This window comes from Lichenostomus cassidix, chromosome 20 (genome assembly GCF_008360975.1).
Source record: "Lichenostomus cassidix isolate B80296 chromosome 20, HeHo_3.0, whole genome shotgun sequence".
Taxonomy (NCBI): Eukaryota; Metazoa; Chordata; class Aves; order Passeriformes; family Meliphagidae; genus Lichenostomus; species Lichenostomus cassidix.
Window position 1 is genome coordinate 11,935,256 of NC_139500.1, and position 18,422 is coordinate 11,953,677.

General features: G+C 47.6%; 1 protein-coding gene across 3 annotated transcripts in view; it reads left to right on the forward strand.

The window, feature by feature from the left end:
• LOC146428837 (TOX high mobility group box family member 2-like) overlaps positions 1 to 18,422 on the forward strand; it is an 84,661-nt gene that overhangs the window by 55,671 nt on the left and 10,568 nt on the right. For 2 of the 3 annotated variants that reach the window (XM_085079676.1, XM_085079677.1), the window contains exon 2: positions 2,334 to 2,399. In XM_085079676.1, the coding sequence (XP_084935802.1) occupies positions 2,334 to 2,399 (66 nt within the window). Of the gene's footprint in view, positions 1 to 1,425; positions 1,606 to 2,333; positions 2,400 to 18,422 lie in introns of those variants that run through there. The other variant, XM_085079678.1, reaches the window with a different exon arrangement.

An 18,422-nucleotide genomic window follows, 5' to 3' on the forward strand; every position in this document is an offset into this window, starting at 1 on the left:
AAAACAATAATGAGAAGAGGGAGAGCACATTACTTATCTGCTCTACCTGGCTGCTGCATAACTGGCAAACATCTAATTGAAAAAATATCCTGATGGGAGAATTTCTAATAAATTTGTTTGCACCCTCATAGCCTGGAGGAGAGGCAAAAAAATCCAATCAGCAGTGGGGAAGTTCCAAAGTTTCCATTGCATTTTGAGTCTTGATTTTCAGGCTCGCTGCTCAGCCTGGCAATCAGAGGAACAGTAATTTTGAAGGCAGGATTCATTACAGTTGTTATGAAGGCATCAAGGGCAGAAGGAATTGCAGAATGGAGGTAGAGAAACAGTAGAAAGCCATAAAGAAATAGATTCTGACAAACAGAAGGATATGGAGAGAGTGTTTGTCCTGCCCTGGGCCTTCCCAGTGAAGTATGCCAAATGTAACTTTCAAGGTAATTTTTTTTTCTGGGGAAAAAGGTTGTAGCAAGTGTGGGTTGGTCTCTTCTCATGGGTGACAAGGGGTAGAATGAGAGGAATCAGCTTCATGGGCACCAGGGCAGATTTAAATTGGATATTGGGGAAAATGTCTTCACTGAAAGGGTTGTCAGGTACTGAAACAGCTGGCCCAGGGCAGTGGTGGAGTCACCCAGAGAGATTTTAAAAATATGTGGCTGTGGCACTTGGGGACATCATTTAGTGGTGGCCTTGGCAGTGCTGGGAGAATGTTGGACTCAATGGTCTTAGAGGCCTTTTCCAACCTGAGTGATTCTGTGATTCTGCACCATCCTCTGGCACCTGTGCTGCCCATTCAGGTGGGCCTGCTGGGGCTGGCTGGGTTGTCAGAGGGTGTTCAGGCTGCAGAGCTGGTTGGATCTCCATGCCTGGAAGCACAGCAGCTCCAGCTGGAACTGTGCTGTGCCAGTCATCATCTAACAGGTGGAGGAAAATCAACTTTCAAGTGGATGGTGCTGCCTTCTGTGAGAGTTGTTTGTCCCACAGCTCCCGCCCCACGGATGGATTTCACTGAGTCCAGCAGTTGCACAGGAATCCTCTCCCACCCTGCTGCAGCTGGTGTCCCTTAATGAGTGTCACAATACCTGCTCCAATTTTGCAGCTTTTAATTGGTTTGCTCTGCTGTGCCAGAGGATGGTTTGGCAATTAGAGGGTGTCTGAGGCCAAGCAGAGCTGTGTTACCCACACTTGGCTTTACTAACTCTGCTGCCTTTAATAGCTAATCCTGAGAAATGGGAGTGTAATTAATTGTCTAGGCTGAAAATCTTCACCTGGTTTTATTTAGATTTCGCTTTTATTGCTCTTAATATGGCCAATTTCTGTTAAGGCATAACTGGAATCAGCTTCATATCAGAGAGTGAGAGAACAGGCAAGGGGTGAGTGATCTCCAATTCATCATCCTGCTGGTAAGGGCAGGAGGGTTGGCTCTTCCCCTTGTTAAGTGCAAGGTGTCACTCACAGCTGGCACCTCCATCCTCGTCTGGGGAGTGTTTTATGGCACAGCCCGTTTTTATTGCTGTAATTAATTTGTGAACTCAGCCTCGCCGCCTGCCCCAGCCCTACTTCGAGCCGGAGACAATACTGGAGGGCTTTTTTCCTTCCTTTGGAATGGGAGTGAGTGAAAAGCTCCCGTTGTAGCTAATTAGTGAGAAGGGTTGTAGCTCTCCATGGGGGTTTTGTAGGCTGTAAGTGGATTAGCAGCTGGGAGCTGGGTGTGTGGTGGAGCTGCGGGGACAGAGGTGGAGGGGCTGTGCTGTGCTCAGCCTATGGAGCAGTCCTGGCAAGGCAGGCAGGAGAGCAGGAGATGAGGGGATGGATGTGGCAGGATGGCAGGAATCAGCCTGTGCACAGAGACCCCTCCTGAATGCTCCACAGGGATTCTGCATTGCTGCAGGAGCTTTGCTTTGGTGTTGAGGGGTGTGCAGAGGTCTGTAAGAGAATTGAGTGGGACCTGCCTGTCCTGGACATTTCCATTGACAGAAGTTGGCTTTTTACGTCTGATTGATGGTCCAGTAGGGATTTTAGCAACAGCTTCCTTTGGATGATCTTTGCTGAGGGGTTACATCTGTGGGTTCACACACCTTTGGGTTATTTGTTTAAATTGGAGCCATTCATTCCTAATTTCCCTGAAAAAATCCCATTCCCATGCTATATTAGCATCTCCCACTGCAATAACCAGGACAAAGGTGTGCTCATACACGCTCCAAAGTGTTAAAACAGCAGCTCAGCATTTTTTTCTGGGAATTCTGGCTCTTGATGTGGAGAGCCAGGAAGGCATTTGGGATGCACAGGAGCATGGTGTGCAGATGGCACTTCATTAACTCTTTCTTTTGCCTTTCTAGTTTGATGGGGAGAACATGTACATGGGGATGAACGACAACGCCCAGGATTTTCTATCAGCCAACCAGGTAAGCCTTGTTATGCTGGGGTGAGATTTTTAGGGGATTTAGGCTATGGCCAAGCACAGATTCTAGGAGCTCTCTGTGAATCTGCCCTCCTGGGACATCAGGAGTGCCCATGGAGGAGGTCAGAGCCAAGCTGCTGCTGAGGAGCAGTGGATGCACGTGGTAGAGGGAGTTGGATGCAATTCCAGCCTGGCCCTGCCAGGACAGATGCTGCAAAGCTTTGCCTCAGCATCCCTCACTCAAAATGAAGGTGCATTTGGTGTTTCTGGACGCAGTGAAGTTTCCAAGTATTGTGTGCAGTTCAGGTGTCTCCTTCCCTCATGTGGAGTATTTCCTGTAGCTAAATAGATTTAACAGTCAGGGGAGAAAAAGGAATCAAAGGTTTCCTGTTTTGGAGCTAGAAACCCATATGTGGGGGACCAGAATAGAAGTGTTCATGTCTTGCAGGTGCCTGAGCTTTCTCTGGGCTTGGATACACATGGAAAAGACATGGAGTGGGGCCCTAAACCTGTGTATGGGTTGGAACAAGATTATCTTTAAGATGATCCTCCAACCCAAACAATTCCATATAAAATTAAGCCAATGTTTAGGTCCTGCTGGGAGGGGAGGACTTCAGCACATGCTTTTCTGTCCTCCTGACCTGGAGATGAGAGGTTGTCCCTTAAACATCCCTCTGTGGTGGCCTGGCACGGTGAGAGGTGCTGCACCCTCAGCACATGCAGCCTTGCTAGGGAAGGTGGCAGCTCCTTGCTGGCATGTTCCAGCAGCCCATTTTTGGTTGTGTTGGGCTATTTTGTTGGCTACAGACACAGCCCTGTGGGCCACAGAGTCTGGGGGCCCAAACCCTGGATGTCCCAGTCTGGATGTCCCAAACCCTAGGGTTTGGGACATCACTATGGATTACAAGGCTGCTGCATCATCCCTGGTGCTCCAATAGCAGCAGGGATTAAACTCTGTGCAGATGGCACTGGAAATGGGATGAAATCCTATCGTTTGCCTCCTTGGAACATTGCTTGGGAGAGTTATTCCTGCCTTGGCTCTGGAAGTTGGCACTGGAAGCTGTCACCATTCCTCGTGGGGAGAGGTTGTTCTTGCAAGAGGAGGATTTCCAGGGTGGGGAAGGAACAGCAAACTTTGTGCTGTTGAGTGATTCAGCAGAAACAAATATGTGTTCAATCAACAATGGCGTGGGGTTGATCATTAGAGCCAGGAATTGCCAGAGGGTGAGTAAATAGGGGAAGGAAGGGGGTGACCCCGAGGTGCCCCAGCCAAGCACAAGTAGTGGATGCCCATGGGGCAGTTGTAGATATTCTGCCTTTAAAAACCCCCAAGGGACAAAGATTTCACAGCCTCATCAGACTAGACTTGGGCAGAGCCAAAATTTGAACTATTTGTGTTTCCTTCTTGCCACCTCTCTCATCCCACTTTCCCCATGGGTGGGCATGGGAGGGAAGGCAGAAGGGATGCTGTGGGGTTGGGAATGCTTTGCTGCACCTCAAGGAGGAGGGCTGTGTTCCAAAGGAAAGCAGGGAATATCCTGTGCTGGAGGATTCATGTACTTGACAAGAATCAACCAGTTTAGATCCCTGTAACCTGGGCAATAGGAGTTTACTCTTCATTTGATCTCTGTTTCCTTGCTGACCTCTATTTCCCATTTTGGGGTAGCAATTAAGGATGGAAATTGAGGAAGGCTCTTTCCCTTGGCAGAGGAGGGTAGGTTCCCCCTATTGCAGGTTTTGTGCACAGAGGCTGTGCTGCTGTTTTCTCCATCAGAAAAAGCACTGTAGGGAGTAACATGGAAAATTACTGGGGAAGTTTGCCTTGTCTGTCATCCCCAGTTCCCTGTGCTAGTGTGGGACAGTCAGAGAGGAGCTGGCAGTGGGACCAAGGAGTGCAGGGTGGCACCTGGGGCTCTGTGGGATGCTGCAGTGACACCCAATAATCTCATCTGGGGTAGCAGGAGGGTAACTGGGAGGGAAGGTGAGGATCCCAGTTCATGCCCTGCAGGAGTGTCAGTGGTGGTTCACACCCAGCATGAGCTTTGGCCAAGGAGAATGGGGAGCAGCTTCCTCCTCAGTGCATCACCTCCATTTATTTATCTGCACATCAGCACTTGTTTGCTGCTTTTACAGCCCCAGCCATGACTTCAGGAATAATGACTAATGACTAAATAACTCTGTTATTTAAGTGGGGGTTCCAGATGGCTTTTTATTGTTTGCTAAACCTGTTGTAAGCTGAAGGAGTACATTAAACAGCAGGAGGGAGGTTTCACAATCTCACCTCAGAGGCTGCTGAACCACCAGCCCTGAGATACCTTTACAGCACACATGGGACATCCAGCAGCCCTTGGGATCCCTTGGGAGAAAGGCAAATCATGCAGACTCAGGACTGGAACCTGACACTGCAATAGATGGGCCTGGTGGGTTGGGTTTTTTCTCCATCGTGATCCTACAGCTCCCTGACAGCAGCTTTATCCCAGCCCCTTGTCTGGTTTTTGATCTTAAGTTCAGCGTGGAGAAGAGAAAGCTCCAGGGAGAGCTTAGAGCCACTTCCAGGGCCTAAAGGGGCTCCAAGAGAGCTGGAGAGGGACTTGGGACAAGGGATGGAGGGACAGGACAAGAGGGAATGGCTTCCCACTGCCAGAGGGCAGGGATAGATGGGATATTGGGAAGGAATTCCTGGCTATGAGGGTGGGCAGGCCCTGGCACAGGGTGCCCAGAGAAGCTGTGGCTGCCCCTGGATCCCTGGAAGTGTCCAAGGCCAGATTGGACAGAGCTTGGAGCAACCTGGGACAGAGGAAGGTGACCCTGCCCATGGCTGGGGTGGGATGAGATGAGCTTTAATATCCCTTCCAACCCAAACTTTTCTAGGTTTCTGCAGTTTCACATGGCAAGACTGTGGTAAAATCAGGATCAGGGTCCACTTGCCTCTTCTTCATTATTGCCTGCCCTCTACAGCTGCCAACTTGGGGGAAGAAGGAACAAAAACCCACAAAAAACCTTTATAAAACCCCCACAAAACACCATCCAAGACATGTGGAACCAGGTGAATTCTTCCTTCCCTTCATCTTCCTTGCTGGGATGGCTTTTGTGCCATTGCTGCAGCTCTTGTCATCCCAGAAGGGTTGGACTCAGCAAGGACAAAATGCAGAAATAAAGGAGCCTAAAGCATAATGAGAGCACTGACAGCTCACGCCAGCACAACCTGCTTGGGGAAAATAATTCCTCTTGTTCCATCAAATAGGAGGGACATTTGACCCCAGAAGTGAGTCAAATGTGAAATGTAATTCAACCTCCAGCAGAGGCCAGAGTATAAATGCAGGTTGACATCTGATCAAGCCATGGCAGACATTTGACCCCCGAGATGAGTGAGGTATCTCTTGTGTCTCACGGAGTCAGCAGAGCATCATTCCTCACCCCTTTCAATTTTCCTTCTTTCTTTACCCCCCTCCTCCCCAGACAAAGACAAGGAATTAGGTAATGCAAAAAATCCCAAGAAATGGACAGATTCCCAACCATACAAAGTGCTCCGAAAGATGAGCAAAAATGCAATGGTGCTGGTAAAAGAAATAAAAACACCTGCAAAATCAGTAGGAAAAGACATTTATTAAGGTCTTTGTGAGAAGCAGAGTAACACCAGGAAAGGGAAATGTTGGGAAATTCCAGGACAGGAATGAGGTTGGTTTTATTTGGCATCAAGACTTCAGCACTCACAGGAAGAGTCCATGGGTGCTTTATAGACAGGGATTAACTGGGAATACCTTCTGAGAAGATATCATCATCCCATGTTCTGGGTGAATAAATGCCTCATCAGGGAGCTGGGGGTGATGTGATGAGGTTGTGGGAATATCTCTGGCTGCTGGCAGGGCAACAGGCAGCTTGAAGGAGGAAAGAGCTGGTTATTTATCACGGGATAGTTTGGATCCTGTGCTCTGCCTAATCCCAGGAGATTTCAGGGCATGGCTTATTCCAGCTGAGCAACCTGTTTCTGTCCCAAGTTAATTTATGTGACTTCTCATGTAAAGGCTGTTCAACACCAGTGTGGTTTATTCAGGCCAGGGAGAGCTGCTTAAGTAGCTCTTGGCTTTTGGAAGTGAGGGCACAGACAAGACCCACTGCTGTAAATTGTTGAAAATTTGAGAGTTAAATTGAAAACAGGAAAGTTAAATTGGCAAAATTATTTGCATATTATTTCCTCCTTCTGATGCCATTCTTCAAAGGAATATGAGGAGCTCATGCTGCCTGTCTGTGTATCGAAAGCATCAGGTCTTGGCTGACAGGAACCAAATCTGTCCTGTGATGTGCTGGGGGCTGCAGGTTTGCACAGCAGCATTGAGCAACCTGGGACAGTGGAAGATGTCCCTGCCCATGGCAGGGGTGGGATGAGATGACCTTCAAGGTCCCTTCCAACCCAAACCATTCTGGGATTCTATGACTGAAAAAGGCAGGATTTCACCCAGCCCTGGTGAGACACCTGATGCTGATGACATCTCACCTGATGTGTAGAGCAGCACAGAGGGGTTTAATTTGGGCTCTGGGCATTAGGTTGACACTGGGTGACTTGTGGGTGGGAAAAGGGGGTTAATTTGGGCTCTGGGCATTAGGTTGACACTGGGTGACTTGTGGGTGGGATTGCTCACACTTACACTGCCAAGAGAGCAGTCCATGGCATCATGTCTGTGAAACAGAAGGTGGCTTTTCCCTGGCTGTGAGAGGAAAATCAGGGAGCCCCACCGGGTGCAGAGGTTTTGCTGACACCCCAAGGGAGAGGCAGCTAAGAGAGGTTATATTTATCATGTGCACACCCATCCACAGCATCTGTGTTCAGCTGTACAAATGTTAGTGTGGCTTGGCCACACCTGCCCCTTGCCACACACGTGGGATCCATCTGCGGATGTACCCTGGATGTGTATAAATCAACATTTATCTACTGCATCTCTTGCCCTTTATCTCTCTGCCTCCATATATCTCCGAGCTGGGGTGTGTATTAGCCATAATAGATACAGTGAGTCGCTGATCTGGTGGGTCAAATGGTCAGGGCTCTTTGATCAGCCGTCAGGATCCATTACCACCAGGGCCTCCGGTGGGGCTGGAATTACAACTTACATTTGACTCATTTCTGGGGTCAAAACGTCCCTCTTATTTGATCGAATGACAGAAATTGTATAATTTGTATATATCCCTGAGCCATATGTGCTCTGAGTGCCACTCTAATGTGTTTTATAAAGGCACAGCTGTCTTGGTGACTTATTTAAAATGGGATTTTGAAGTAGTGTTCTTGCCGTTTAATGTCCTCATTCAGGGTTACACAAGGTTTATCAAATAATAAATAACATTTAGAACATCGTTTTTAACATAACAATGGCTTTGCTGGTTATAAGGAACTGGGCGGTCCAATAGAGCAGTGTTTGGTAAATAAGTGATAATGCAGAAAGCAAGGATAGGATAATTAGAAATTAATGATCTGTGAGAAGCAATGGATACCTTCCTCATGTTCTGCTAACGCTCCAGACGAGACAGAGCTCATCTTGGCAGCCTCTGCTATAAAATATGCCTTCAAACCTTGTCACAATACTGGCAGACGTGTTGTCCTCCCACCAATCTTGAGTGAATCGCAGCAAAATGTCAACACTTGATAAAATAAACCTGGGGCTGGGGCAGATCCACGTGTGAGGGCTTCCCCATCCCTGCTGGGGACCACGGGGCCACACAATGACTGGAGTGGCCTGGGCAGAGTGAGGGTGATTGGGTGCTGCTAATGAGGGTGTGGGTCACCCTCCCCTCGTTCTGGCTCCTTCCTCCAGAGTAGGAAGCTGTAAAATGGAGCCAAGGTGGATTTTGGTTTTCCCTCCATCAGTGGTGGTGCTGTTCTGTCGCTGGCAGTGAAGCAGCAACGTGAGATTGCTCAGGTGTGAGATGTTCTTACAGCAGGTGCTCCCTGACCTACCAGATGATTGAATCTGGAGGAGTTCCCAGCACTTTCTTTGTCCCATAAAATGCAGAAGGTTGCTCATGGTCACCACAGCCACTGCCTCGAACCCAGGATTGCTCCAGGCAAAAGGCAGGAAGAACCCAGGAGATCACGCATGTGGCTGAGCAATTCTTAAGGGTGATTCTCCTCTTGAGTCTCATAGTAAGGTCTGCACAGAAAATCAGAGCTTATGGTGAGGTTATTTGTGCAATTCCCGCTCAAGTCTCCTGATGAACTTTGGTGTTTCTAATTAATCCTTTGCACATGGAAAAAACTTAAGTTTCATAGAATCACAGAATGAATGGTTTGGGATGGAAGGCACCCTTAAAATCATCTAGTTCAAACCCTCTGCAATGAGCAGGGACATCCCCAAGTAGATCAGGTTGCTCAGGGCACTGTCCAAGCTGACCTTGGATGTTCCCATGGATGGGACATCCACAGTTTCTCTGGGCAACATGTGTTTCACCACCCTCTGAGTGAATAACTGAGGAGACAAGTTTTGGGGTCACCGTATTCTGTTGACTTTTGGCTTGATCTGTTGATCACAGGAACAGATGATAGAGCAACATCAGAGAAAATCACTTATATAAGTGAAGGCTTTAAAAAGGGGGGAATAAATCCCCCTTTTTAAGGGGGACATGGAGAACTCTGGTGCTCTTGAATCTCCAGCAATCTTGTGCTCTCTGGACTTTACTCTCTTGTGCCTGTGCAGCATCTTGGTCTCTTCCAATCTGCAAATACTCTCTATTTTTGAAGTCTAAAATTAGCCCCAACAGGGGCAGAGCACACCTGAAAGTAAATAACTGATGACTCCCCAGTCCCTTCACAATGATAAATTGCAAATACTGCAGGAACATACAGATATCTGTGTATAAAAGACCCCTAGTGAAGAGAAGAGAAAGGTTTGTATAGACTCAGGATTGAAAGAGGATTACACAGAGTTTGGGAGTGTGCACTGCAGGCCCCCATGCTAAGATACAGATTTTGCTCTCTCCCTGCTGTTCTTTGAGTAATACTGTATAATTTCATATGTTGTGCTGGAGAATAAAAAATAGAAGGGAGACATTGATAGATACTAAATGCCTTTCTCAGAAGACGATTCAGGAAGAATCTCATGTACTATTTTAGAATGAACAATAGAGTGTTACATGTCATTTATTATAATCAGCAGCTAATGGAAACCCTTCCAGGCGGGGTTTGGGAGTTGAGCACAACTACAGCTGATGATCCAGGCTTGTGAATTTTGCATGAACTCCTGTGTGACAGTGAAATTTTTGAAAGGTGCAGTCAGGAAGCAATTCCTGTAGCTTAGTCATAGCAAGAGAAGGTTTTACTGCTGGTGCAAGGCCAGCTGTAGTGCTTAAATAAAATGATAATAATAAATCCCTTGGCATTACAAGCAGAATGAACATCAGTTTCAACCCTTGCTCTCAAGGGACTCCCAAGCTTTTAGCAATAGAGTGTTTGAAAAACAACCACCTAGCATCCCAGAATGAAAAACTAATGTAACTGAGCAGTTCCTAGACCAAAATGGATGTTCTCTGCTTCTACTGCACTCACTCTGGGGAAAAAAGGGAGAAAGAATTAGTACCTTAAGCAGCTGAAGGCACCTCTCAGGTGCCACAGAGCATCTGCTAGGGATGGGAAACACTGAAACTGTTGTGGTGGCTGAATTTCATCTATTTCATCAATTCCTGAATAGGTTTAGATTTAGGGGCCAAGGCAGGAGGGGGAAGGCGATCCTCAGGTGCAGTGGAGGACACACACCACACTTGACAGCCTGAGGGAGGGCACAGCATCCACCACCCTCCAGGGTCTCTCTGGAGACCACAGCCAGCTCTGGCAGTCCCAGCAGTTCCCTTTCCTTGTCTTTCCCAAGACTTTCCGAGGTTTTCTGGGATACCAGTCAGCTCAGAGACTGTTTTAGACCCAATGCTAAAGGGTGTATGTATTAAGCAGCACATCTGGCTGTAGCCTTTGGTCTGTGAGGTGTGTGATCAAAATGTGCCTGAGGACCTTCAGCCAGAGCTGGGACTTCTTTAGCAGTGAAGTGTGGCTAGCACAGCTTTTCCCATGAGAATTCTTTTTGTGTTTTATGATTAAAGATAAAGTTTGGATGTTATTAAAAACAGTGTCCCAAGATCTGGACGGTGCAGGCCTGGCCAATCAGGCCTAGGGGGAGGTTTCTGGCTGACCAATCTGGGTGACTTTTGAAAACTCTATATATATGATGAAATCAAAACAATAAAGGTCTTTCCTTCTTGCCACTGAGAACAGAGTTCTTTACTCTGCTAGCTGCTCAACAGCGACAGTGAAGAAGTCTGTAAGCAGTGAAACATTTAAAAATTAATAACGAAAATCCAGTCTGTGCAGGAGAGTGGCCCAGGGCTTGAGGCAGCAGAGCTGCAGTGATGGGAGCCCAGGGGCTGGCAGAGAGGGCAGGAACAGGATCATGTCCACCACCCTGAGAAACTGCAGCATCCTGATCTGAAGGTTTCCATACAGAAAATGCTGATACCAAGATGAGTTCTGCTAGAGGATTGGACATGGGTGGTTCTTGGTGCCAAAATGCTGCCATGCCCACCCGTGGGGCTGAAGGAGAAGTGTACCCCAGATCCCAGAAATGCACCCTGTGTACTGGAGGGTGAAGGAGATGGAGTAACTGGGACTGCTTCAGAGCACTGTGGGGCACAGCTGAGGTCCAGTCAGACTGACCAGCGTCTGGTGCTCTTCAGGGTGACTCCTGTGGCATGAGGACATATGGGCTGGCTGTCCAGCAATGCTGCTGGGCTTGTAAAACCACTGACTCATAAAAGAGCAGCTAATGGTAGAGGAAGGTGGTGTGCTTTAGCTAAGAAAGCGTCACTTTATCAAGGATTTCCCATGTGCTCAACACTGCTGCAAAGGGAGTGCAAATGGTGTCACCAGAGCCACTGTCTTTGACGGCAATATGGCCCAGGGCAAGGTGGACACCTGCATGGGGAGAACCTGGAGCAGCTCTGGAGGGAGCAGATCCCCTTTAAAGCACAGCTTTCAGGTGAATGTGGTGCTACTGTGTGCTTTAAACCTCACCAGGGCCCCTCTGCTCAGCTCCTGGGCTGGCCTTGAGTGGTGACTGTCAGCCAAAGGCAATCCTGGAGCTTTTATCCACAAGCTGTTCCTGCCCTCAGATCCTCCAGCTCCTTGTGCTGAGCTAATTCCTCACCACATGTGTCCCGAATTCCCACTGTGACACTGTGACAGGGAGCCAGGGCTGTGCATGGCAGGGATTGATGCTGAGCTCTGACAGTGCAGCCCCATGGCTCCCAGGGAGCTGTGATGAGCAAGGATTTCCTCCTGTCCTGTTGGGGAGGTTGGGTTTGGCTCCTGCAGGGGATGGTTTGCTCCTCTAATGGACCTCTGGGGAGTCACTCAGCAAAACTCTGTTTATTTGTGGAAATGCAGCTCCGTGGGCCACAGCAGTGTGGAAGAAAATACCCAGCCTGTTGCTCCTGGGATTTCCTTTCCCAACTGATTGATTACTCCTTCCTTTCTCATCGGAGACCCAGCCCGAGCTGGTGTTTGGGCCTGCTGTCACAACACAGTGATTAACTGAGGAGCCACTTACTGCCAGCAGGAAAATGTTATTTTCCACTTCAGCATTTGGATGCAGGCCTGGGCAGAAAGGAAAGCCCCTCTGTAGCCTTGGCTGGTGGCCGAATGAGCCCTTCTCTCGTGTCAGCCCTGGGGCTGCCATGGCACATGCAGGGTTGGGCTCCATTCCAGCCAACGAGGGCAGAACCATCAGCAGAGCAGCTGGATCCAAACCAGAGTGGCCAGCAGGACTGGGGAGGTGATTGTCCCTTGTGCTGGCACTGCTGGGGCACCTCGAGTGCTGTGCCCAGTTTTGGGCTCCTCACAAGGCAGGCATTGAGGGGCTGGACTGTCCAGGGAATGGAATGGAGCACCAGGAGCAGCTGAGGAAGCTGGGAGAGCTCAGCCTGGGGAGAAGGAGGTTCAGGGGGACCTTGTGGCTCTGCACAACTCCTGACAGGAGGGACAGCCAGGTGTGGGTTGGGCTCTTCTTCCAGGCAAATATCGATAGAACAAAGGAAACAGCCTCAAGCTGTGCCAAGGGAGAATTAGATTGGATATCAGGAGGAATTTCTTCACTGGAAGAGTTGTCAGGCATTGGCAGGGGCTGCTCAGGGAGGTTTGGAGTCCCCATCCCTTGAGGTGTCCAAGGAACAACTGGGCATGGCACTCAGTGCTCTGGGCTGGTGACACAGTGGAGATTCAATGGCTGCACTTGATGATCTTGGAGGTGTTTTCCAGCCTGAACAACTCCACGATCTCAGGGCTCTGGAGGATGATGAGGGCTGTGCATCCCACGTGCAACTATCCAGCTCCTTTTGCTCAGAGTCAGGTGTTCACTGCAACCTCTCTTTGCTCCAGAGGTTGGGCACAGCAGGGCCCTGAGCTGGCTGGGAAGAGAATTCCACCAGCCCCTTGTGGTTCTGCTCCTTTGGGGAAGGTTCAGATCCTTCCTTCTCAGGTGCCACATGAGGCCAGGCTGCTCAGAGCCATGGTGGGAACCAAAAAATGCAGTCAGGCAGGGATCTTCCTCAGGGAGGTGAGCTGTGACACAGCAGCCAGCTGGAGGATGGTTGTCACAGCAGCTCCATCCGTGCTCCCATCACCTGTTTGGCACTTCTGCCAAGGGTCTCACCCATCACTGACACCAGTGATCAGCAGCCTCGGAGCCAGCCTGAGTTAAATTTATCTCACACTAGCAAATCCATCAGCTGCCATCAAAAGTGCCAGATCTGGTGCTGTCTAGCTCAGGTCTATACATCTGTGTACACTGTAAAGGGCAAAATATGACTTGGCTTTTATTACTTTAATTAAAACATGAGTGAAGAGTATGAGACTCATATTAAATTGTATTTTCCTGGCTGCTGTGGGAAGGAGCTAACTGGTCTGATTACCATGAAGATTACAAACTATCAAAGTGAAAAAGAGCCTTTTGCAAGTATTTCATATTAAACCTTCAAACATAACACTTTAAGAATAATTATAGTTGTATTACTGGAAAATGATTCATGAGTTCTGAATAAATATAAGACCCTTAAAGGGAAATTTTCCAGGACCACAGTTTTCATTCCAATCTGATGAAATTTAGTATCATTTTGCAGCTGTAGAATAGAATGAAAAAAATATGTACATAGACTGTATTGAATATATGTCAGACTAAACTAATGAGATTTTTTACATCAACTCTGAGCACGAACACAGACAAATGGAATAGCCATCCTCATTTTCTATAATAGAAAGCATAGAAAGAGAAGGCAGAAAGGATCTTACTGCTCACAAGTCTTTATTCCACCCTTGATTGTTAAATAATATATTTTAAGTTCTCAAATCTTGCCTGCAGAATGTTTGAACTGACACTAATGGGTATATAAGAGAAAAGAGTGAGCTCTAAAAAAAAAAAAGTGAGGAAGGGACAGGATTGGGAATTTTATTAGTATTCCCAGTGGGCTGTAATAAAGATACTTTTCACACAATACAGTGAATGTTTACAGCAGACAGTTCAGTTTCCTTCCAACAATTATGAGAGAAATTGAATCTCAGGAAATGTTCGTTTTGGCTAAAATTAGACATAACAATAAAGATACCCCTGAAAGTTTATTAAAGAGGGGAAAAAAAACCCCATCAGTCTCTGGAAGACAATTTAGCAAATTTATTTTAAGAATTCCAGATGACTTCTAAACAAAACCACACACCTACGTGGCACTGAGGGCTCTGTCTCCCCATGGGAGCTGCTTTTCTCTTGAGGAGCCTTTTTTCCCAGGCTTCATGAATTCCTAGTGCAGTTTGGAAGTTAATATCCAAAAAGCTGCTTTTTTCCAGCCTCTGGACCTGGCTGGAGGAGGATGCCCATCACTTCTGCAAGCAGTTGGGGCACCAGATAGCAGCAGCTCATGTTCTGTGTGCAGATCAGGGTGCTGCAAGCCTGGAATGAATCACACAGAGATGCTGGAGATCCAAAAAAAAAAATAAAGGTGGGGGGGAAGCTTCTCTGTAAAGCACAGGAAACTCTGGAGTGCACTGAGCAGCTCATGCGATGGTGTTTAATTTTTGAAGCACCGCGAGTGGAATTCTGCTTGTCCTGATTTCCAGACTTCTGCACTGAGTGCTGCTGCTATATCCCTGTTAGAGACACTTGCTTTCCTCTCCTTTTGTCCATGCAGTCCTTGATTTTTGACTTCTTCCTCACACTGCTTCAGTCTGGAAAGAGATTCCTGATATTTGATATCAAGAATTGGGATGGGAGGAGAAGTGGTGAAAGCTGATGCAGCTTAGCTTGCACACAGACTTCTCCAGTAATCTCCCTTGAAAAGGTTTATCCCATTTTGATTGTATTTGGGGTCAGACTGAGCTGATGGTTTTTTGGTAACTCCAAGTGGGACTTGAGGTACCCAGTTTGGTGCTAGAATTGGCAATAGAAGCACTTGGCTCTGAGTCATCAGATTTATGGAAATATCTAGGCCTTGTGTGGGCTTGGATTTGACAGATAGCAGCTGCAGCCCTTGAGTACACTGGGAAAATGTGAATTTTTACCACGGAGTTGATGTTTTGGCTTTGTTACGTGCAGCCCTGTTGTGCTCAGAGCTTCCCCCTCCTCTCCATCAGCATCTCCCTCTCATTTTGACTCTTCCACTTCTGCCCCTTTTTCTTGGAACAGTTCAGGTTCCGCCTGGTGTATCTAAAGCAGTGAAAATAACAGGAAAACCTCTCCAGCTGCTCAATGGATGGAGGGTTTCAGTTGCTTTGGCCTCTGGAGAGCTGGGTCTGGGTTTCTCTTCCCACCTCATGCCTTGTGTGTTGGTTTGGCCTTGTGGTCGTGTGATGAAGGTTGTGCTGGTGTTGATGTGAGCCCTCTTGGACCTTCATTTCCTCTGCAAAGCCATTCCCTGTGTCCACAAATGTAGTCCATGGCATCTAGAGCTGCCAGTGCCAGTGTTGGAGTTCATCCCTGACACAGGCTCCTGGCTGTGAGCAGCAGAATGATGTCCTGCTGTCCTTCTAGATGGACAGTGTTCATTACTTTAGGGGAACACTGCTATTTTGATTGTTAATGTGGTGGTTTTCCCTTTTGCCTTCCTCCTGAAAGGATGGTTCCTAGTCTCACTGCTCATTTTGTCCAGGTTGCTTAATGCTTCAGAAAGAATTTGATGAGTGTCTTGATTTAGGACATGGATGAGCCTCTCACAGCCATGTGTGAGTTCCTGCCTTTTTTTAGATACCATATATAAGCCTGGTTTTATTAAAGAAAAAAAAAGTTGTTAAAATTGTTAAAGATAAAATCTGTTTGTTTCCCAAAATTCACATATTGGAGGCTCAAGGCTGAGATTTTCACGCCTACACTGGGGAGTTGGATATTGGCCATGCACCATGTTCCAGTTCTCACAGTTCTGTCACGAGTCCCTTGGTGCTTCCTGCTTTCCCTAACAGCCCCAGCACCTTTGTGCTCCTGTGACATGACAGCTTCTGCTTTGGATAAGTGAGGAGAAGAACAAAATTCTCAGAGCTGGGGTTGTGGAGGAAGAGTCACAATTGTGGTGCTTGGCAGCTCAGTAAATGTGAAGGAGGCAGAGAGAGATCCTGTGTGATTATCATGGAATGCTTTGGGTTGAAGGGACCTTGAAGCTCATTTTCCTGAAAGCCCCTGCTGTGGGCACCTTCCACTGTCCTAGGTTGCTCCAAGCCCCTGTCCAGTCTGTCCTTGGACACTTCCAGGGATCCAGGGGCAGCCACAGCTTCTGTTACCTTGACATGCCATGGCCTGGGAGCACTGAATTCAGGGGGCATGGTCAGTAGAAGGTTGGGCTCGGTGATCATGGAGGTCTTTTCCAATCTCAGTGATTCTATAGTTCTGTGATTCTGGGACTGGCACATTGCTGAGTTCTGCCTATTTAGGATCTGCAAGGAGTGAGACATCCCAGTCCCATGGGTAATCTGTCATTGACCTCCCTGGGCAACCAAACCCCATCACTGACACTGGAATTGGGTTAATGCTCTTCCCATCCCACCTCAGGGTTAGCTTTGGCAGAGCTGACTCAGAGGAATCTGCCTTTGGCACTTTTTCCACATGCCAGAGCCAGATTCAGGGGCTGAGGGTCTTTGGGATAATGTGGGAAACTGATTTATCACCCTGGTGATTTCAGTTCATTTCCTTTCCCCATTTCGGCAACTTCCTGGCAGCCTGAAATATTTGGCAGAGGATGGATGAGTGAAGAATTTCAAGCTGCTCTTGGGGATGAAGAGTGGAGAAGGGAGGGAAGAAGGTGGCCTTTTACAAAGCGTTGGTACATTCTTAATTTTAATAAAATAAATATAAAAAAGAGGTAAGCAGCACCTCAGCTGCTGAGGCGACAGGCGCTTAAGAAGCATTGAATAAATACATAAACCATATTTGCTGAAGGCATTTGTTGTTGGAAGTTTAAACATTAAACATGCCTTCTTCGTCTGATACCATAATAAAGCAGGGATGTTCAAAGAGCCATTAGTGGTGCTCTGACTACAGCTTTACATCTTCACTCATGTACCAAAGAACCTGCATTACATCAGCAATGCCTCAGTGAGTTTTGCCCCCAGAAGGGAAAGTAAGTGAATTCTGGGAGGGATTTCAGCGTGGGCTTGGGTTTATTTTGTGGTGCATTTCCCTTTTCCTATTTTCAATGTGGTTATTTTGGTATTGTTCCCTCGTGAAGTGCTGGGGCAGGTCCAGGGGAGGCAGCAGCTCTGCCTTTGTCCTGCTGTCCCCAGGCTCAGCAAGTGCTGGCTCAGGGCCTGATGAGACAAATAAACAGGTTTGTGTATTTAGGTTTTTAAATTACAGGCTAAGGAGGAACACAGATACTCAATCCATTAAGAAATAACTAGGTGGGTGATTCAGTACCATTTGTGTAAATGGCACTAACTCTGGTCTGCCTGCACAATTTATTAATACTTCACGGGAGGAAAAAAAAATTATTTTAATCTCATAATGGATGATGAGCTGTGAAATTGCTTCTGCAGCAGCTGGGCACCCTGGGGGAGGTGCTAGATTGCACCACATTATGCAAGCCATCCCCACATCCCAGCCTTCCTCGTGCTAATCACACACATCAAATCTGGGTGATGGGGAGGGGGACACTGCTTCTGCTGGGCTTTATTACTTTTTGATTTTTTAGTATCTACAGTTTTTCTGTCAATTTGATTTGGGGTCCCAAGCCTGGCTTGGGAATCGTGAGGGTTCAAATCCTAGTGGATTTGTGGTGATGCTTTGTGCTTCAGAGGTGCTGGCAACAGGAAATAATGAGAAATTTAGCTCAAGTACAGGGTCTGACCCAGCTGGTGATGATTTAATCTGGCTGATAGCTACACTTTGAAGGAAAGGGTCCCAAGAGCTGCTAGGGCTCTTTGCCTTTATAGGGCTGGGGCCATGAGCAGGAAAATGCTCTGAATGCTGTGGAGTTCCCAGACTAAAAGCACACTAAGTGCTTTGGGTCCATGTGGAAAGATGGTGCAAGAGGAGCAAATTGGGGATAGTGAGGGGAATTTAGGAAAAAATTGTGATTGTCCCTTTAGCTCCAGCATGGGATTCTCAGTGTTGGCTTCACAGGCTCTTGGTTGTGCTCTGTGCTTTGCCCACAGCACTCCTGGTGTGCCCTGGGTGGTGAAGGCCATGCAGGACTTCTGAGGAAAATTCCTCTTTGCTGATGAGAAGGGAAAAAAAACCCAAGCAGGATACATTTGGGCCAAAAATCTCTGGGTCAAAGGTGCTGCCATTGTGGCTTTGCTGGGGGATCTTGCTGCAGACCACAACAGTCCAGGGCAGAGGGTGGCTGTGACAGCCATGTGCCACGAGCAGGACACGTATTTTGAGATGAAACTCTGAAAAACGTGGTGCAAACGAATCATCCATGCAAAGCGTGGCACAAAGGCTTTGTTTAATCCTTAACTCCCCAGTTTGGAGCACAAGGGAAATACTCTCAAGCAAAATCTGAAAGGGAATGAGTGTGGTACAGT